General features: G+C 38.9%; 1 protein-coding gene across 1 annotated transcript in view; it reads right to left on the bottom strand.

Annotated features, from left to right (window-relative positions):
• The window catches only part of DMD (dystrophin), a 1466768-nt gene that overhangs the window by 1083559 nt on the left and 364848 nt on the right, over window positions 1-18361 (bottom strand). The window contains exons 31-34 of the mRNA XM_065405744.1: window positions 17816-17944; window positions 15750-15920; window positions 6926-7048; window positions 3964-4101 (exon numbers count right to left, since the gene is read on the bottom strand). Coding sequence (XP_065261816.1) covers window positions 3964-4101; window positions 6926-7048; window positions 15750-15920; window positions 17816-17944 — 561 coding nt within the window. The remainder of the gene's footprint in view (window positions 1-3963; window positions 4102-6925; window positions 7049-15749; window positions 15921-17815; window positions 17945-18361) is intronic.

Raw genomic sequence — 18361 nt, 5'->3', positions numbered from 1 at the left:
TGGAGTTCTGTATTATTATTATTGTTTCTTTGTAAATGGTTTACTGACATTAACAAAAAACAAAAATGTTACTTTATTGCCTATATGTTTTATATGAAATAATACTCTACTTGAATTTGCTTAAACTGTTCGATATTCCATTGAGTTTTATCTGTCAAGGCTGAATGCCTTTATTGAGTCACCAAAAAGAAAATCAATTACGCCAGTCCTTGTAAACACAGCCTGTAATAATCTGGTCAATAGCATGGATCTGAATGCCGCTTTATCATAATTAAGGGCAATACATTACAGCTCTGCAAATGGTTTTCTTATTTCACCTCAGTACAAATTATGAATTACATGCATGTGGTTTGGTTTCCTCAAAGGAAAACCTAATGAACTTCAAGTTTTCACTAAAATATATAGAACACCATAAGGTCTTCAGGCATCCTTTTAGTGACCTCATATAAAGCTGTGAAAATTTGAGAAAATCCACCTGGAAAGCAAGGATGCTATTTTGTTAATAAATAATAAAGTGTAAGCATGTCAAACCCCCAAACCCAAAGAGAGCTTAGTGAAGACTATTGAGGGGGGGGAGGAAGGGGGGAAATAACTATCATGATTTTGATCATTTGGATTCAAACACTCTCTCAGTGATAAGAACTTAGGAAATGCCATACTGGATCCATCCAGTGGTGCATTGTGTCCAGTAACCTGTCTCCTATATTGACTAGGAGATGCTTCAGAGGAAGGCTCAAGAACCATAGAGTAGGCAGTTACTGGATGATCTGCACCTGGGGAAAGTTTCTAACTTCTAACTCCCACTTAGGTAATGGTTGTCTTATATCCTGAAACATGAGGGCTTACATGATCATATATCATTTAAGAATTAATATTCAACAAAAGATTGTTTTCTTCAATCCCTGCTGACCCCTGATAAATAAATAGCTCTTGGGAAGAATCTACAGGTGTTGTTTGTAGGACCTGGTCCTTTCTTCTACGGGCCATCATGATTCAGTAACTTAGCTCCCAGAGTTACCTTGTCCTTCCATGGCATCTCACTGGAACAGTGGAAAAGCTGTTACAGCTTTGATTTTAAATTACTATAGATAACACAAAAATCTTGATACACAATATGGCATTGTGATTTGCCAACTCAAGCAATAGCAATGAAGAAAAGGAACCTGTTTCTAGGTTAGGCACTAGAAGGTGGTGTGGTTAATCATGAATGCCTTTCCGATACAAAACAACTCTCCCTACAGCCCAAAAGTGGGTGCCCTTCATGCTGTATGGTTCCTTGAATGCATTGCCAGTCTTCTCCAGGGACCCAGGTGCTTACTGCCTATTAAGCTTGCCATCTTGAGCAATTAGGCTTTGCTACTAGATTGTTTATGGGCACAGTTACCGGGTGGCTGCATCCCCAGCGCTGATCAAAAGAGCATTTCGCTGAGCTGTGGTGCTCTGAAATTCAGCCCCTTGGTTGTCAAATTCAGTGAGGCCTGTGACCCTATTAGCACCAGATAGCAAGGCGCTCCCTGGTGTGTAACAGTAAATCTCAGCTGGCCTGACCAGCTAAATAAAATTCACACACTGTTGTCACAATATTCATTTAAAACGTGTCTTGTAAAATATCAGGCAAAAACTACCATCACGCTGGTCATTAATATCATTGTAAAATTTATGTAACAACACTGTATGTGAAATTATGGATATTTTCTGATATTACGTTTCCAAGTCTGTAATCAGGCCAAGAAGGCAAAACTGTTCCACCCTCCACCCCCCGGGGCAAAAAAGGATAAAGGCAAACACCACTTTGACTCCATTGTAAATTGAGCCAGGTGTGAAGAAGACAAGGACAATGGGCTATGCATTTGCATTGGAGATTGCAGGAAGATCATTCTGAGGCCCTGGCTACACTCGAAACTTCAAAGCGCTCACTTTGAAGTGCTAGTGTGGTTGCACTGCAGGTACTCCACCTCCAGGAGGAGATTAGTTTACAGCGCTGGGGCACTGTTTACACTGGCGCTTTACAGCGCTGTAACTTGCTGTGTTCAGGGGAGTGTTTTTTCACACCCTGAGTGAGAAAGTTGCAGCGCTGTAAAGCGCCAGTGAAGCCATAGCCTTAGTGTAAAACACAGGAGACTGCAAAACAAATGTTGTACCCTTATTAAAACTCAATGGGGGTGTTTTGGTTGGCTAGATCCCAGTACCAAAAGAAAGGGGAAGGGCCTATGGGAAATCAGGACCCTGAGACTGACAGTCCCCAGGAACAATGGAGAGATGCCAATGCTCCAGGACAGCCTGATTGATGGGTGGGCAGGCTAATGAGGGAGTCAGGAGGCCAGGGGGGTCCCATCCTCTGGAATTGCCTGGGTCAGACAGAGTGGGGCTGAGTTAAGGAGAAAGCAGGAACCCGAGCTGAGCTGGGGAGCAGAGCTGTGCCAGCCAGAGGGGACAGAAAAGCAGCACAGGAAGCAGGTCAGTGCTGGGATCAGAGTCACAGAAGCATCCCACAGAGCAGACCGGGGGGGGGGGGGGGGGGGGGGGCAAAGAGGCGCCAGAGAAGCAGCCCAGGGAGATGGAGGCAGCGCATCAGCAGTGCTGAGGCAGAGTGGAGCTGGAGCTGAGGCTCGGGCTGGGTGCGGTGAGCAACTGGAGAGAGCAAGGGGGACTCTCGGCAGAGGGCCCAGTACAGGGAGATGCCCTCACCCAAGAGGCCTTGCAGGCCAGACTTGGAGGGGGATCGTAACCCCGACAGCGTGGAGGCAACACTGGAAAGAAGGGTCCTGCCACCTAAAGCCCGGAGGTGTGTGGCCACTGCCAGAGCAAGTGTCCGACCCGCAGCATCCCTGCAGCACATCCAGGGTCTGAGAAGGTGGCCTGGGACTTGTGGGGAACAAACTGAACGTCCCTTACATCGCAGAGACGCTGGTTGTGATGTCCTCATGCCACAGAGCGGGGTTCTATGTTTTCCTTTAACCTTTCCCATTTTTTCCTTATTTTTTTTAATTGATTGTTGTTTAATAAAGTGTATTTGCTTTGAACTGTATGTAATGATCAGTGGGTCAGGGAAGTGTCCAGTGCAAAGAGACCACCCCGGAGTGGGGACACCCCAGCCCCTGTCCTAAGTGACCATGACAAGGTTGCGGGTCGAGCCCCCCAGGAACCCTGGGCCCAGCCTTGTTGGGGTTACAAGGACTCCGCCAGATAAGAGAGACTAGCCACTGCAAGGGAGATAGTTTGGGGAAACTAAGGTCAGGAAGGGTTGGTGGAAGCCAGGGTGAGACCATCTTGCTGGAAGCAGGCTGCTGACATCAGGGCTCTGAGCCAAAGCCACACAGCACAGAGGTGGCCAAGATTTCATGGTAGGCAGTGACAGAACTTCTTACTGGTCTGAGTGAACTCCTACAACGTCACAAGGGTCCAACTATCTTATCATAGTTATGCAAAATACAATGTTCTAGCATTGCCACTAAAATCATACAGCACCTGTAACTGTCAGATAGTTAAAGCATACAGTGCTAGCAAGCTTTACTGTTTTTTGTTCAGTACAAAAGTTAAATTGAATGAATGAAAAATACCTCAAAATTAACATTATTTATGACAAATGATTCTAACTAAGGTTAGGGGTCTAAAGTGCGGTAGATGAAATATTTACAATGTATGCTGAGTTATAAAAATATTGTTAGGCAACTGAATCCTTCTAGTCTAATTGTCAACAATCACCTGAGTGTAAAGTTAAGTGTTCTAGGGACAAAACATTACTTTTTAACTGAGATGTTTAAAATAACCTTTTTTGTTACCTGTCAAGATATTGGAAACATTTGACCAGAAACGTGGAAGCAAATATGTACATACAGTTGAACTGTTTAAAATTATTAGGCAGCAAAAGAATAATTGTTTCATTTATCCAAGGAGAATACTGCTCTGCAACAAAAAAAGATGTTATTTTAGGAAATGTGTTCACAAATTTAGCTCTTATACCTTGAGAGCATTATGTTTAGTCTGCAACAGCTGTTGCTTTATCTTTATTTCCTCTCGTTTTCTCTCATCTGTGATGCTTTGCTGTAGAGTGTCTCCCCTTTGCAGCAATTCTTTTACAGTACCCTCATTGTCTTCACTCTGATTAAAAAAATAACAGGTATAACGTGTATTTTAATCTAATTAGTAACTAAATAAACCCTAGGAGACACATATACATAAAAATCCTACACAATCACAGGGGAAATAATCACTTAGTGTGTGTGTAACCCACACACTTTCTGGGTGTGGTATTGTGTCCCATCTTGTGGCACTGACACCACTTAGAGAGAGTTAAATGAGTCTGCTTTACAGCCTTAGCTAACAGTTAGTTAGCTCCAGAGGTCACAGATTCGATCCCGCTCGTCGATGAGCGGGGTCTGTCGGCATTACCTGTGCTTATAATTTTATACTAGAGATGAAATGTTTTTATTAACTACAGTACCAAAAATGTGTAAAGTTCCTGAAAGGCTAATTAAAGCAGAACTTGAAAACCTGCAGATGTCTGAGATTAGATTTCATGCAATGGCCAGAAGTTATGACTAGTTCAAAAAGTTTTGAAAAACATTACTCTCCCCACATTAAAAATATTCTCTCTTTATTAAACAATAAACAAAAGTAAATTTCTAAACCATGGGTTATACCAACTGATGTGTTTTTACAATCTTTTGTTGAAATTCAGACTTTAAAAAAAAAAGTGCACAGCACCACAAAAGAAGAACACAAGAACCCCAAGCAGCAGTTCCTTGTTTAATCTTCAGTAGGATGAAGTTGATTCAAGGGTGAATGTTTCTATAATTGAATAATCACTATTCATGGTAAATACACCAACACTGAAAAATGAAAAAAGTTCTTTATGGAAGCAATCTTTGAAAATACCTCTTAGATTGTCTGTGGAAAAGGTAAAGTCAACCTTATGCCACTAAACATGGGGATTTTATCATTTGAAATCTACTTTATGTATGTACTAAACTATATTCTTTAAAAAGACTTTGGGGCACAATGGGGCTTTGACAATTTACGCCAGCTGAAGATCTGCCACTGGCAGTAAGCTTGATGCATTCCAAACAGATGACTCTAATGAACGCTGTTGTAAAACGTTAGTATTGTTGTCTGTAAAAAAATAAACAGCTGTGTTAACATTGATTTCAGAATTAACATCAAATGACTGACTTGAAACATCTGTTTAAAAATATATAATGCTCCACAATTCCTCATAAGTGATAGGCATTTGATTTTGCTGAACAGTCAGACTGCTCAATCCATGGAAAGAGGGTCAGACATATACAGAAAGACCATTATCACTGGCCAGCCAAGGAGTGGCATTGCACTGAAAAGTAGGGTTGCCAACCCTCCCGGATTGGCCGGGAGTCTCCTGGAATCGGCCGTAATCTGCCAGTGGCTTTTGAAAACAATCTGGGAGATTTTAGGCCCCTAAAAGTACGGTCGGCAGCGCAGCAGGGCTAAGGCAGGCTCCCTACCTACCATGGCTCCATGTGGTGCCCGGAAATGGCCGGCATGTCCGGCTCCTTGGTGCAGGGGTTGCCAGGGGGTCTCCGCGCTGCCTCCCCTACTGCCAAGAGCTGACTCTGCAGCTCCCATTGGCCAGGAACCATGACCAATGGGAGCTGCAGGGGTGGTGCCTGCAGGCAGGGGTGGTGCCTGCAGGCAGGGGTGGTGCCTGCAGGCAGGGGCGGCACACAAAGCTGTCTGCCCACCTCTGAGCCTAGGAGCTGGACAGGCCGATTGCTTCCGGGAGCCGCCTGAGGTAAGCTCTGCCCAGCCAGAGCTCACACCATGAATCCCCTGCCCCAGTCCTGAGCCCCTCCTGCACCCAAACTCCCTCCCAGAGCCTGCACCCCACACCCCCTCCTGCCCCAGCCCTGAGCCCCCTCGCACCCAAATTCCCTCTCAGAGCCCACACCACGCACCCCCTTCTGCACCCCCTGGCCCAGGTTCACCTTGAAGTCCCCTCCCACACTCCAAGCCCCTCAGCCCCACCCCCCAGCCCTCACCTTCGCCCACACCCCAACCCCCTGCCCCAACCCGGTGAAAGTGAGGGAGGGTGGCAACAGAAGGAGTGGGGATGGAGGGCGGGTGAGGCCTCGGTGAAGGGGTGGGGCAAGGGGCAGGGCAAAGGTGTTTGGGTTTGTGCAACCCTACTGACAAGAGCCTAAAAGTGGGTCCCAGTCCAGTATTCCTCAGAATAGTAGTAGTGGCAGAGCACCCCATTGTTTTAAACCCTTTTAATGTTGAAGCTCCTTCACCTATTGTCCTAATGGTATTCACTGCATAAAAATAGCAAATCCATTTTTAGAGAATGGTATTGGTGAATCATTAAAGGGCTAAATGCACTACAAATGTTATTTTCAATAAATATGACCAGATGTATGTAGAATTCATTGGTGCACATCAAAATCATATATTGTTTCTTCCAATGAACATAAAACTTGAATTGGTCTACACTGAATTTCCTCTGTCATTGCATTGTCCAATTGCCTATCTTTTCTACATCAAACTGACAATACACTCTTTTCTACTACAGATAAATGTTTTCTGGAAATTTTGCCACTTCACTTGTCACTGCCTTTTTCATCTAATTAATAATTATATTAAATATCACTGATATTAGTACAAAATCTAGCCTGCCTTGATGTTTGCTCTACAGTACTGATAAACACATGAGTTAATACAGAATTGTTTCTTTGTACAATACCTAACCATAAACAAATGTCACTAAAACTGAAGTATTACTCAGAACAATAAATGCTAAATGGGGCCCACCGAGTTCATAATAAATCAGTATAATTAGCATTTGTCTATGTCCAGTGTAAAGATCCAAATGCAAAGGTCTCTAATTTCGGCCCAAGCTTTTTTATTCACTTCCATTCCTAGTTCATTCATACTTCCATCACAACCAATTTACCATATCTTTATTGAAGTCTTCCTCTTTCAGATTCACTCCTTGCTGAATTTCAGCCTCCAGTGGTTCAAGCAATTTTTGCATATCAAAGTTAAACTGCTCCAATTCCTTCAAAGGAATGAAAGGCTACAAAAAGAGAGAGAGAGAGAGAGAGAGAGAGAGAGAGAGATTGCCAATTTAAATCACAAACTTAATATTTTTATTAGAAACATAAACCAAAAGGAGACATCTGCTCTACCCCCTATTGCTAAACTAATAGCACACATTATGTTTCCAGCTAATATGTTACAAAATATGTTCAACATAACTATTCAAAGTATCTAAAGGTGCCAATAAATATAAACATTTAGTAATATTGTAGTAAAATGAATATCAAAATAATGTAATAATTTTATGGTGAGTGAAGACAAAGAGAAAATAAGTCCTGATCTTCCCTCATTCGTATTTTCAAAAAAATGTTTAGTAAATGATATTATATAACAGTTTTCTAAAAAATTAGATGTTAACGCTGTTTGACCAAGTCTGGTCCGTCAGAAAGTACTCACACAGCAGCAGACAAAACATTCACATTCAAGTGGCTAACCACATACAATTACCTTAAATTGAGAATAATTACATGGTATTTGTTTTACTACTCTTAAATAATTTCTCTGTCACAAAGCAGGGCCAAAGGATCATATGATTGTTATACAGTACCTAACTTATCTAATACACAACTCATTTACCTACATAGATATTTCTCTAATGATGTATTAAAAAAAACCAAACTCATAAATAAGGCTTGTATTTCAAAAAAGTCACTGAGAAATGTATCAAACTCAGGCAAAAAACTTTGCTACTGTCTTATATAAATCATCATATTTAATCTTATTACCACAGCCTTTAATTCTGAATTTAAAAATGAGTAATGGCTACTTATGAACAACAATAAGCAAACTTTCCTTTTGTTTTCCTTTATGCACCATTTGGGGGGAAAAAATGATGTATGAGTGCATATTTACAATTTAATATAAATTCATGAGTGTATTTCAAGAGTTTATTATGAGATAAAAATATCAAACGATTAACAGACTAAGCTTTCTTTGTTTAACTCTATAAACACTTGATTCTTTCTTGATGATTCTTGCATAAAAATTAGACTTAAAAGTAGCTTTTTAAATGATTGATACTTTCAGATGCCAGATGCAAAATTACCTACTTGTTATAGTCAGTGTATTAAGTACCAGTGAAACCTTCCTTTATCCCCCAAGAAGAGGTATATTCAATTGGTATTATCTATACCGCAATAGCAATATGTTGCGAGATCACCACAATCAAAATAATTCAGTAAGAACATTATTAGGGATAGGCGCTGGATTAAGAAAGACAATAGACTTTGAGTCTATTCCTGGCTCTGCTATTTATCTGCTGTATGACCTTGAACAAAATTCACTTCACCTAACAGTGTCTCTGTTTCCCCTGACACACTTTCCCTTTCTTCTCTATTTAGCTTGTAAGTTCTTTGAGCTCTCACTATGTGTTTGTATAATGACTAGCACAACAGGACTCTAAGCTTGGCTTGGGTGTCTAGGTAATACAACACCACAAATAAGTAATAATAATTATATTTTCATTGGTCATGAGACAGTTGTACTATGGCAATTGGGCTCCATCCTGCAAACTTGTTTTTACATAAGAACTCCAATTACACAACTGAAGTATTCATGTGAGTGTTTGTAGAGTCAGGTCCATTGATTTTTTTTACTACTTTCTGCTTTTGTATTTTGTTCAGCATTAATTCCAACATTTAGTCCAACATATTCCTGGTGACCATGGTAACCCCAAAAGCCAATTAATACTTTCAAAACTGTGTCAGTTTCAAACAAACCAACCACGTAAAGCACTACTGACTGGAGATAACAAATATCTTTTAATTTCATTTCTCATTTTGGGGGGGGGGGGAAGGGGGTCGTCTATGGAATTCTCACTCACGCACTTGTCCTGGAGGTATAACAAGTTTGGTTTCAGCTGGGGCTTGGTAGCTTTTGGGAAACTCAACCACTATCTTATGGTTTTTTCCAGAAGTTGCAACAGAAATATATACCGTATTTTGTACAAGGATTGTATATTGATTTAATAAAGCAGAAATTCATTATTAAATATTGTTGACATTAACAGTTATGTCATATCTTAGTTCTTTTTTAATATTTAATAAACATATTTTGAGTGTTGTATAAGATATACTTTTACCACCATTATTTTAACAACACGCAATGTTTCAATGAATCTAAAAATCTTACTTTACTAAATAGATATAGGGGAAACCAAAATTAAGCAGAAAGATGCCATTAGTAATTTTAAACATTGAAGGTTTCTTGGGCTCAAAAAAAATGTTAAAGAACTGTAGAATGATTTACTTTAGGCATTATGTTTCTAACACATTGGGCTCAACAGGATTTTACCAAGAAATACAGAATTATGCTCAGAGCAGTCAACAATTGAAGTGGAAGAATCGTTAAACAAATCAATAGTTTCCCCTCAAATGCTTTGAAGATTGGTTTTTCTTTTGGTGAAATTTAAATAATTTTAAAACAATAAAGGAAGCAAGAACAGGAAATACAGAAACATGATTAAATTGTGCAAAAGCTGACAAGGAAAAACTGAAAGAGGCAAGTAGAAGGAAGTGAATGAAATGAAACGGCAGAACCTGGTAAAATGCATAAATATATTTTTTTAGTAGATCTTGACATAATAAATTTGTTAATTTTGTTAATTTAAGATGTGTTAACAAGTATGCAATTATTGTCATATTTTGGTGAATTTATAACAAATAAAATCACGTGATTCCTCACCCTCTACTTACAATTTTATGATAAAATTAGCATGAAAATACAACTCATCGATTTCTACCTTGACTTGCTCTTGAGAAAATTTCAACATCCTCAACTTATACTGAGTAAATAAATAAATACTACTACTACTTAGGATATACAGTTTTTCAGTCCATGAATCCCAAAGAATTTCATAAAGGAAAGTATCATTATCTCTATTTCATCTGGGATAAGGTCATATGTCCAAGTTCACAGAGCAGGTCAGTGGCAGACCCAGGAGTAGAACCCCGTGTTTTGACTCCTAGCTCCGTGTACTATCCAGTGGATCATGCTGCCTTGCTAATTTCAGTTGGAGTTGTGGGTGTCCAGCCACCACTAAAGTCATTTCCTTTAATCAAGGACAGTGAACTATAATAAGATAATTACTTTAAAGTTATTTACTCAATTTGTAGAAATGTTCTGTACAAGTGTCACAGCATTAAGACATCTCACATGATAGGACAATAATGCAATGAACTATTTTTAAAATTATATATTTTGATGTTATGCCCCTATTTAGCAACATCATACTATGCCCCAATTCAGTAATGTTCTCAGATCTTTATTTTGTATCTGTTGCAATGAGATCTCTGCAGTGCAACTTTTGGGGGTGTGGATTACATTTTGGGCTTGTGGGTAAGAGATTCTTTGAGTGGAGTCCTTCTGGCCTTTCCGCATGACTCGCACAATTTCACCTTCAAATTAGTTGATGTTCTATGGTAGACCACCATGCTGAGAGTGAGGCTGAATTATCAGCATTTGGTGAGATCCTGGTATACACATGTATTCTTTTCAATGTGTCATCCTGGAAGGACCGTGAGATTGCAATATCATTCTCATAAATAATCAGACATACTTATATCCTTCCTTAGAAAAGGTAAATAATATATAAATATTTCTTGCTCTGTTGCTACTGCGCTGGTTGATGAGATGACCTGTAGTTTGCCATTCTCTGTGTTCAGGTGTGTGGGTTTTTTTCTGCTGTTTGGACTCGGGTTCAGTGTACCTTCCATTCAGAGCATTCATTGGATCTATCAAATGGAAAATCTGTAGTAATTTGAATTTTAGCATTTGATTTTCCTTCCATTTACGCTGCTTTAAAGTGAGTCAGCTTCTGAAACCATGTCATGTAACAATGGTAAAGAATCACTGAAAGAGTCAATTTCATATAGGACTGAACAAGGAGCTTTATTAGATATGGGGCGGGGGGGAGGTAGAAGTATTACCACTAAAGTTACTCAGTGTCAAATTCCCTGAAAAGCTTCTCCATCTGGCTTCCAACAGCAACTTTACACCCCCCCCCCCCCAAAAAAACCAATAAATAGCTCTCTGAACTCAGGATTTGGTTACTTAGTATATGACTCTGTGAGAAACTCATGTGAGTGTTGTGTCATAGGACATAAAAAGTCAATTTTGTTTTCTACTGCACAAACAGAAATGTCTTCTCATGGATTGGCCAGGTTACAGAGGTATCATGGTCCAGTGGATAGGGCAGTAGACAGAGGCCCAAGACAACTGGGCTCTAAATCCTAACTCTGCCACTGACCTGCTATGGGACCATAGACAAGACATATCACCTACCTGTGCTTCTGTTCCCCTCACACTTTTTGTCTGTCTTTGTCTATTTAAATTGTAAGCTGTCAGAGTCTGTATGGCACCTAGCACAATGGGGACCTGATCTTGTTTGAGTCCTCTAAAATCTACTGTAGTATAAATAATAAGATGACAGTTCCCATATAGAACAGTAGTGAGACTGTACCTCCAGCACTACGTGCAGGCATGTGACTCTCACTATGAGAAAGAAGTTGACTAACTAGAGGTAACTCTGAGAAAAATAACAGAAATAATGGATGTATTACAGTGGCTTATAAAGCAAGATTACACAAAAGAAATATGTCTAGGTTTACGTGACTACTTATATGACAAGTATATGAATGGTACAAACACCAAGGCTGAAAAGGAATGGTTTAGTTTGTAAGCAGGAGTAATGGGATAAAACTGAGCACAGGAAAATGCAGATTAACAGGAAACCGTGAGGTCAAGTAGATTGTGAAATAGCTTTCCAAAGAACGTGGGGAATCCCCATTACTTCAGAAATTAAGTGCTCAGCAAGAGAAAGTACTTGATCCCATACTGAAGAGAACAAGTCTACATTTGGAGGAAGATGAACACATCTTTTATAATAGGTCCTTCAGTATTTCAATAAATTAAAGATGTAATATTCTCTATCAGTCCAACAACACTTGTACCGTAATGACCAAAATGAAAAAAAGTGATTGAAGTTGGACCTACTTTTTACTAGGCCATTTAGAGTCTCCTCTTAAGCTCAGGATGATGTTGACAAGTATAGTAGGGATAGGAAAATATTTTGATTACATTAGCATTCTGAAAGCAGTTATAACTTTAGCATTGCTTATTAGTATGTTAGAACATGTATTCAGCATGCACCATATGGTACAGCTGTGCAGTATGTATGAACAGAACTTTTTTGGATTCAGTGGCATAACCTTATGTTGAATTTATTTTGCTATATATCCACACAGCACGTACGATTCATTTCTTTTAAACTCATAATGTTCACAATTACTGATTTGAAAGTAAATGTCTTTTTGAAAAAGAACACACATTTGTTGTTGTGTAGTACAGCAAAGGAAAGATATAGGTAGGTCAAACAAGCTAACACATTGACAACAACTGTGTTCTTGGTCAGGGAAGACTATGAAATAACTTTTACACATCTTTGAAGTTACATAATTGGAAACCACTCAGATAAAAATGTATGATTGACTACAGAAATAAAAGCAGGAAATTGTTAGCACTTGTTCATATTATGAAATGAGGTATGCTTTGATTTCTTCCATCCCCCCCAGTAGACTATCATGTTCAAATAGCTTTGGGGTCTAGTCTCCCACTGATGTGTGAGGAAGCCATGAGCTCAATTTTCATAAATTCTGAACAAATCTCTGCCAAATCTGAGTTAACGCTGTCATAAATTCCTGATTTAAATGATGCAAACTGAAAGTTACTGTTAATTTCTTGATTCTTCAATATGCAACTCAATAACTTCTTGTGACAGACAAAATAGAATAGTAAAGAGCACACTTTAGTATGCCATAATTACTATGTTTAAATTTCTCAAGGAATCAAACACCAAGGGAAACCAACTCCACATTATTTCATATTTTCTTTCATGGTAATGCATTCTTTTCTTATGACCAATGATTTCCATTTTCAACAGTGAGCTATAATAAAACTGGCTATGGCACAAATAATATGTTGGTTACATTAATCATTGGTCTCCCACCAGGATGGATGAAGAAGAAATGCCCCTGCTGATTCTTTTAGATTTCTTAGCTGCCTTTGATCTTCAGGTGCTGTTGATATGGATGCAGTCCCTGGTAAATACAAGTGCTGTCAATTAAGTTGCTCCATTTTGTGTTTATAAGAGAACTCAGAGGGTAGTGTAGATCCACTGCCCCAAGAGATCTCTCTAGTGTGGCACTGTGAGGTTCTATTCTGTCACCATATGCAGACCCAAATACTTCACAACAGTGAAGGCTATGTTGACCCATAAGTTCTATACTTCAGCAATTGCTTTCCAAAGAGGTATGCACTGTACTTAATATGCAAGACCAAGTCATAAAAATCTATTATATTACAAAATGAAAACATCTATTTTTTTTTTACCAGGAAGACTCAGAATGAAAAACAAAGCATCCTTTAATTCACAGTCAATTATTCTATGGTATAAAGATGAAGACAAAATGTGGAAGAGAGATATAGCAATGTAGACTTTTGTATAAAGCAGGGGATAGATCATTCCAAGAAATCCCAGGTTAACATACCTTGAGTAGACACACTATATCCTACCTCAATACAGAATTATTTTTGAAGTTCCTGTTCCTCTATTCCTGACATTCATTCAAGTTATAAGGCTAAATTCAGATCTGTGATACAGGGTTAGGGGTCCAGTGATGTCAAGAGGTGAGGGTCACTGATGAGAACTAAACACAGAATTTGGCCCATTGGCTCAGATCATCTCCCTTTCACTTGAACATGGAGGGGCCAATCTTGCCTGGATCCCTCCCCTTTCATGTGGAAACGGCCCTTGGTCCTCCTCTGTGCAATTGTTTCTCCTCCCTTGAATATCACAAAAGCCTCCCTGTGGTGTTTAGAGTCAGTTTGGAGGTCCATGATAGCATGTCAGCAATCAAGTCTGGTTTCCAGGAAGCCACTGGTACTGGAGCCAGTGCAGAGGCACCAGACCTTGGTAACAATAAGCCCTAACCTACAGCAGATCTTTGTGGATTCCCAGGAATCTCTCATGTTTGGCAGCAAGCCCCACAGTCCTTTCAGCCAAGGGAAAAATGCCATGCTCCCGGTGGGGCTTTTGAGAGGAGAGTAAAACTATGAATGATAAACTCCTATGTTTTGATTACTATTTTATAATAATTTTTACTTGATCCAGGACTAACTTTCCTTAATTGTTTTATGCTTTATTATTTTTCATGGCTAAGAAAATAGTTTAGCCCACTGGTAATATAATAATACTATATTTATATAGTTGTCCTAACCACCATCAGATTGTTAAAATCTCTCGCCCTTTCCTAAGCCCCATTACTTAAAAGGCCTGCAAGCCTTAATGCCTTCAAATCCAGTTTAGTTTATAATCATATTTGCTTTTTGGATGATTTAAAGAGATAAAAATCCCATAGCATAATGGTTTTAATGAAAAATGAATTTAAACAACTCTATACCAAGCAGCTCTGTGGTACTGAACTATGATGATATATTAACAATTAAAATAAATCATCTGCCTTAATGCAGGTACATATTTAAAACACTCTTACAAAAAACTCACATGTATGTAGCTTATTGTTATAACTACAAGTTTTTGTTTTGCTTTTGTTTAATATCGAAGGAATAGATAATGATTACCGAATTTGCCTGGAGCAAGGGGCAGCAGATCATTGCAGCTTGGGAGGAAGATTGTCACCCAGAATTACAAACTCCCTCTTGGTTCTCCCACGTGGGAGGAATAAACTGTAGCAAGTCTAAGCTCAGCCAGAGCAGTGTTTCCTGACACACTGGAGCAGCTACAACAAATGGTGTATTCGGGTTTGGGGTAGGAGAGAAGGTTCCATCTATTCCTTGCCCTTGCATTTCCACCTGCCCCGAGTAGAGGATACACCCTGATTCCTCTTCCATGATGCTACCTAGGATGCCTGGTGGTCTAATGTGGATTAGGTAATTTTTGAACCATGTTCCACACCACACATACCCGGCGAAAATTTGACTAAAAATTACCTATTCCACATTAAAACCACATTCATCAAAGTACTTAAACCAGCGCCTAACTTTAAGCAGATGAATAATCCAAGTGAAGTTGATGAAAATATAAAGAACTTTGTTGAGTCAGAGTTTGAAAGAAAAAGACCGGATAAATGTAATTGAAAAAAAATCATACTAAGAAAAAGGCCATTTTAAGTTGTGGGAAGAGCAAAAAATCATAGGAGTTCCAATGGTGATATATATGCTTAAGAAATAATTATCCATTGGTATAGTCTATAACTACTAATTTGCACTTTGGGGTGGGGCCAGGTTTTCAATCCTTATAATTTAAAAAGGCAGCTGATCTCTCTCTGTGTTTAATAAACTTTGTTCCTGAGTAGATACCTTGTGTGCTTCGTTTAATTCTTGAACACATATTTAAAGATGAGTTACAAGCTCGTGAAAATACTTATCCATGAAATGGTAACAGAATAAACATGACGAACCCCCCCTCCCACACACACACACACACACCCCAACTCACTTTTCCTTCCCACATTCTTAATATTTACATTTTAATTATGAATCTTTTTATTGTTCCTTTGAAAAATGTGTTTGGGGGAATTGGATTCCCCTTATGTAGGGCCATGCACCTTTCATAAAGCACCACTTAGCATGCGTCTCCACATGGGAGCAGTTCCTCCTACCTTTCCACTCTTAATTCTTTGTGATATAGCTGCAAATTGCTGGTTGAGCTCTGACACTTTAGGCTCTATTACTTTCCTGCAGTGATCTCCACGGTTTGTCATCAAGTCTACTGCCTGGTCACGCACAGAGTCCACCTTTGGACGCATATCATTCAGCTCAGCCTTTAAGCGCTACAGTCCATGAGCAAGAGACAGGGCTTGAAGTTAGTAATAAATGCAAAGAGAGAGTGAGAGAGAGAGAGAGAGAGAGACAGTGTGCAAAAGAATAGGGAGCAAAACCAAAAAGCAAATTCAGATAACTGTGTGAGCGTGCACATATAATAGGGGAGCTCTGGATAGCTAATCTATCCTGACTGTGTAGCCCTCAAGTTTAGAGAGGGTGTATGTATATACTTTATTAATGATCTACACTAGCATTTATTGGAAGATGATGGAGAACATATTTCCAGTTTTTTTCTAGAGAGGCTGTTTCTTGCAATATTCGTGTACTCAGTGGAAGAGGTAATTTTTTCAGGTCAGTGGGAGTCCTATGCTTGCAGACTTAAAATGCAGTCTATACCACCATGTAGCATTGCTAATTTTCATGCTGTAAAATAGTTCTATTCATGCTGTAGCGCTATGGTACTATTTATCAGAGGGGTAGCCGTGTTAGTCTGGATCTGTAAAAAGCAACAGAGAGTCCTGTGGCACCTTTAAGACTAACAGATGTATTGGAGCATAAGCTTTCGTGGGTGAATGCCCACTTCGTCGGATGCATCCCCACGAAAGCTTATGCTCCAATACATCTGTTAGTCTTAAAGGTGCCACAGCACTCTGTTGCTATGGTACTATTGTTCATGATGAGAAAAATGCTATGTTAAATGCCCAGAAAGGAGAAGATGAGCAAAATCACCTGCTTCTGCTATTGGAAGCTTGAAGGTATTGCCAAAAACAGGCAAAAGTATGCAAGTGTAAGCTAAAACACTGCAGATTTGACACATAATTGGGCTTTAGGATTTGCGTTGCATTGCCTACAAGAAATGACTGTGTAATAGGAGGTTATGCCTGTATTGATGGAAAGGATAATTGTACTTTATACCTTACATTGGCAAAATTGCTCATCCTATTAAAAAGACTGCCCTGTAATCCTGCTAAGATCAATGTTATGAAGCATTGATTTATTCTCTGAATAAATGTTGGTTTGAAAATTATGGCTGCCTTGAAATTTGTGAAGTTTTGCTTTAGCAAATTGTATCACGCTAGTGTCAGTAAGACAGTCCCATTTAGATTTTGCAAACTGTTCCTCAATTAGCATGTACTGACCATGTTGTCAAAGCACGGTCAAATATCCGGGTGACTAAATGTCACACAAATTCATTCAGGTGACAACAATCAATACAGAGCATAACTCGGCAGAATACAGCCTCAAGTATGAAAAACTGTCTTAGACTGGATGCAAACTCTGAGCCTCATATGCTTTACAGTGCATGTCCATTTTTAATAAATTGGATCTGATGATATCGTAGTGCTAAATACTGCCCTGGATCTGAGGGCAGATTTGTTGTTTGCAATGGGGACCTGTACATGCATTGTATATGCCACATAATATCCCTTCAATAAATGATAAGCCACTTCAGCTAGGATTATTCTCAGTTGTATGTTGCCAGTGCAATCAGTGTTTGGTAAGCTAAAACGTTATGATATGAATAGCAAGCACACAATGATTCACAAAAGAAGGGAGCAGAGAGGAAAAGTTGCACACAGATAAATTTTTCTTTTTTAAATAGATGCATTTGAGGTAATAGTTTTCAGCAGAGATAGGCTTAAGAATAAGTGTTCTGCTCACTATGAAGTCCCCAAGCCTTAAAATAACATATTTCATTTTTTTTTCTACTGCAGGGCTTACTTTTGCTATTCATTACAATATTAAGCAATTTATAAGCTGTTGGAGGATAGATTTGTCAAGAGAAAAATAACATTTCACTGTCTTTCATGATGCGCTTTAAAACCTCTAGGCTAAAAAGGTTAATGTATATATTTTTTTAGAATAAAATAATAAATGCTTTCCAGAAAACTGCATGTGTTACCTTAAGAACTTCCTCTGTTTGCTGAGATTTTTGTTTTTCAGATTCATCCAATAATATTTCAGAACGATACATCCAGGTTGTGATGTTAGCTACATTCTGATCAAATGTCTCAATTTGCTTTTGATATTCCTGTATGCAGAAAATGATAAGTATTTATTAAAAAATAATCAGAGCTGAAATAAAAGAAATCCGTGATTATGCAAACTGGCAAACATTACATACATTATAAAGCTAAAATTAACTACTTTTTTCCAGTAGCTCTCTCTCTCATATGTGTGTTTATATCCATTGGCAGTATGTAAATATTTATATGTATTAGAGAAGAGCAATAGTGATATATTTAAGGTAGAAGTGGGTTTTTCAATTTGATTTGGACTAAATTCTCTGGTTATTGCACCTACGTGAGTGAATTTAGTCCCCCACCTCTTTGAAAGCAAATTGAATGGCTATTTAAAATTCCTCATTTTGGCTAAGGAAGAATTTTAAAATGCTTTCTTTTGGAAAATTTGGATTATTTTCTCATATTTTTATGAATCCCTATATTCA

Source organism: Emys orbicularis, chromosome 1 (assembly GCF_028017835.1).
Source record: "Emys orbicularis isolate rEmyOrb1 chromosome 1, rEmyOrb1.hap1, whole genome shotgun sequence".
Taxonomy (NCBI): Eukaryota; Metazoa; Chordata; order Testudines; family Emydidae; genus Emys; species Emys orbicularis.
Note: the sequence above shows the minus strand (reverse complement) of the source record. Positions and strands in the feature narration are given on the sequence as shown.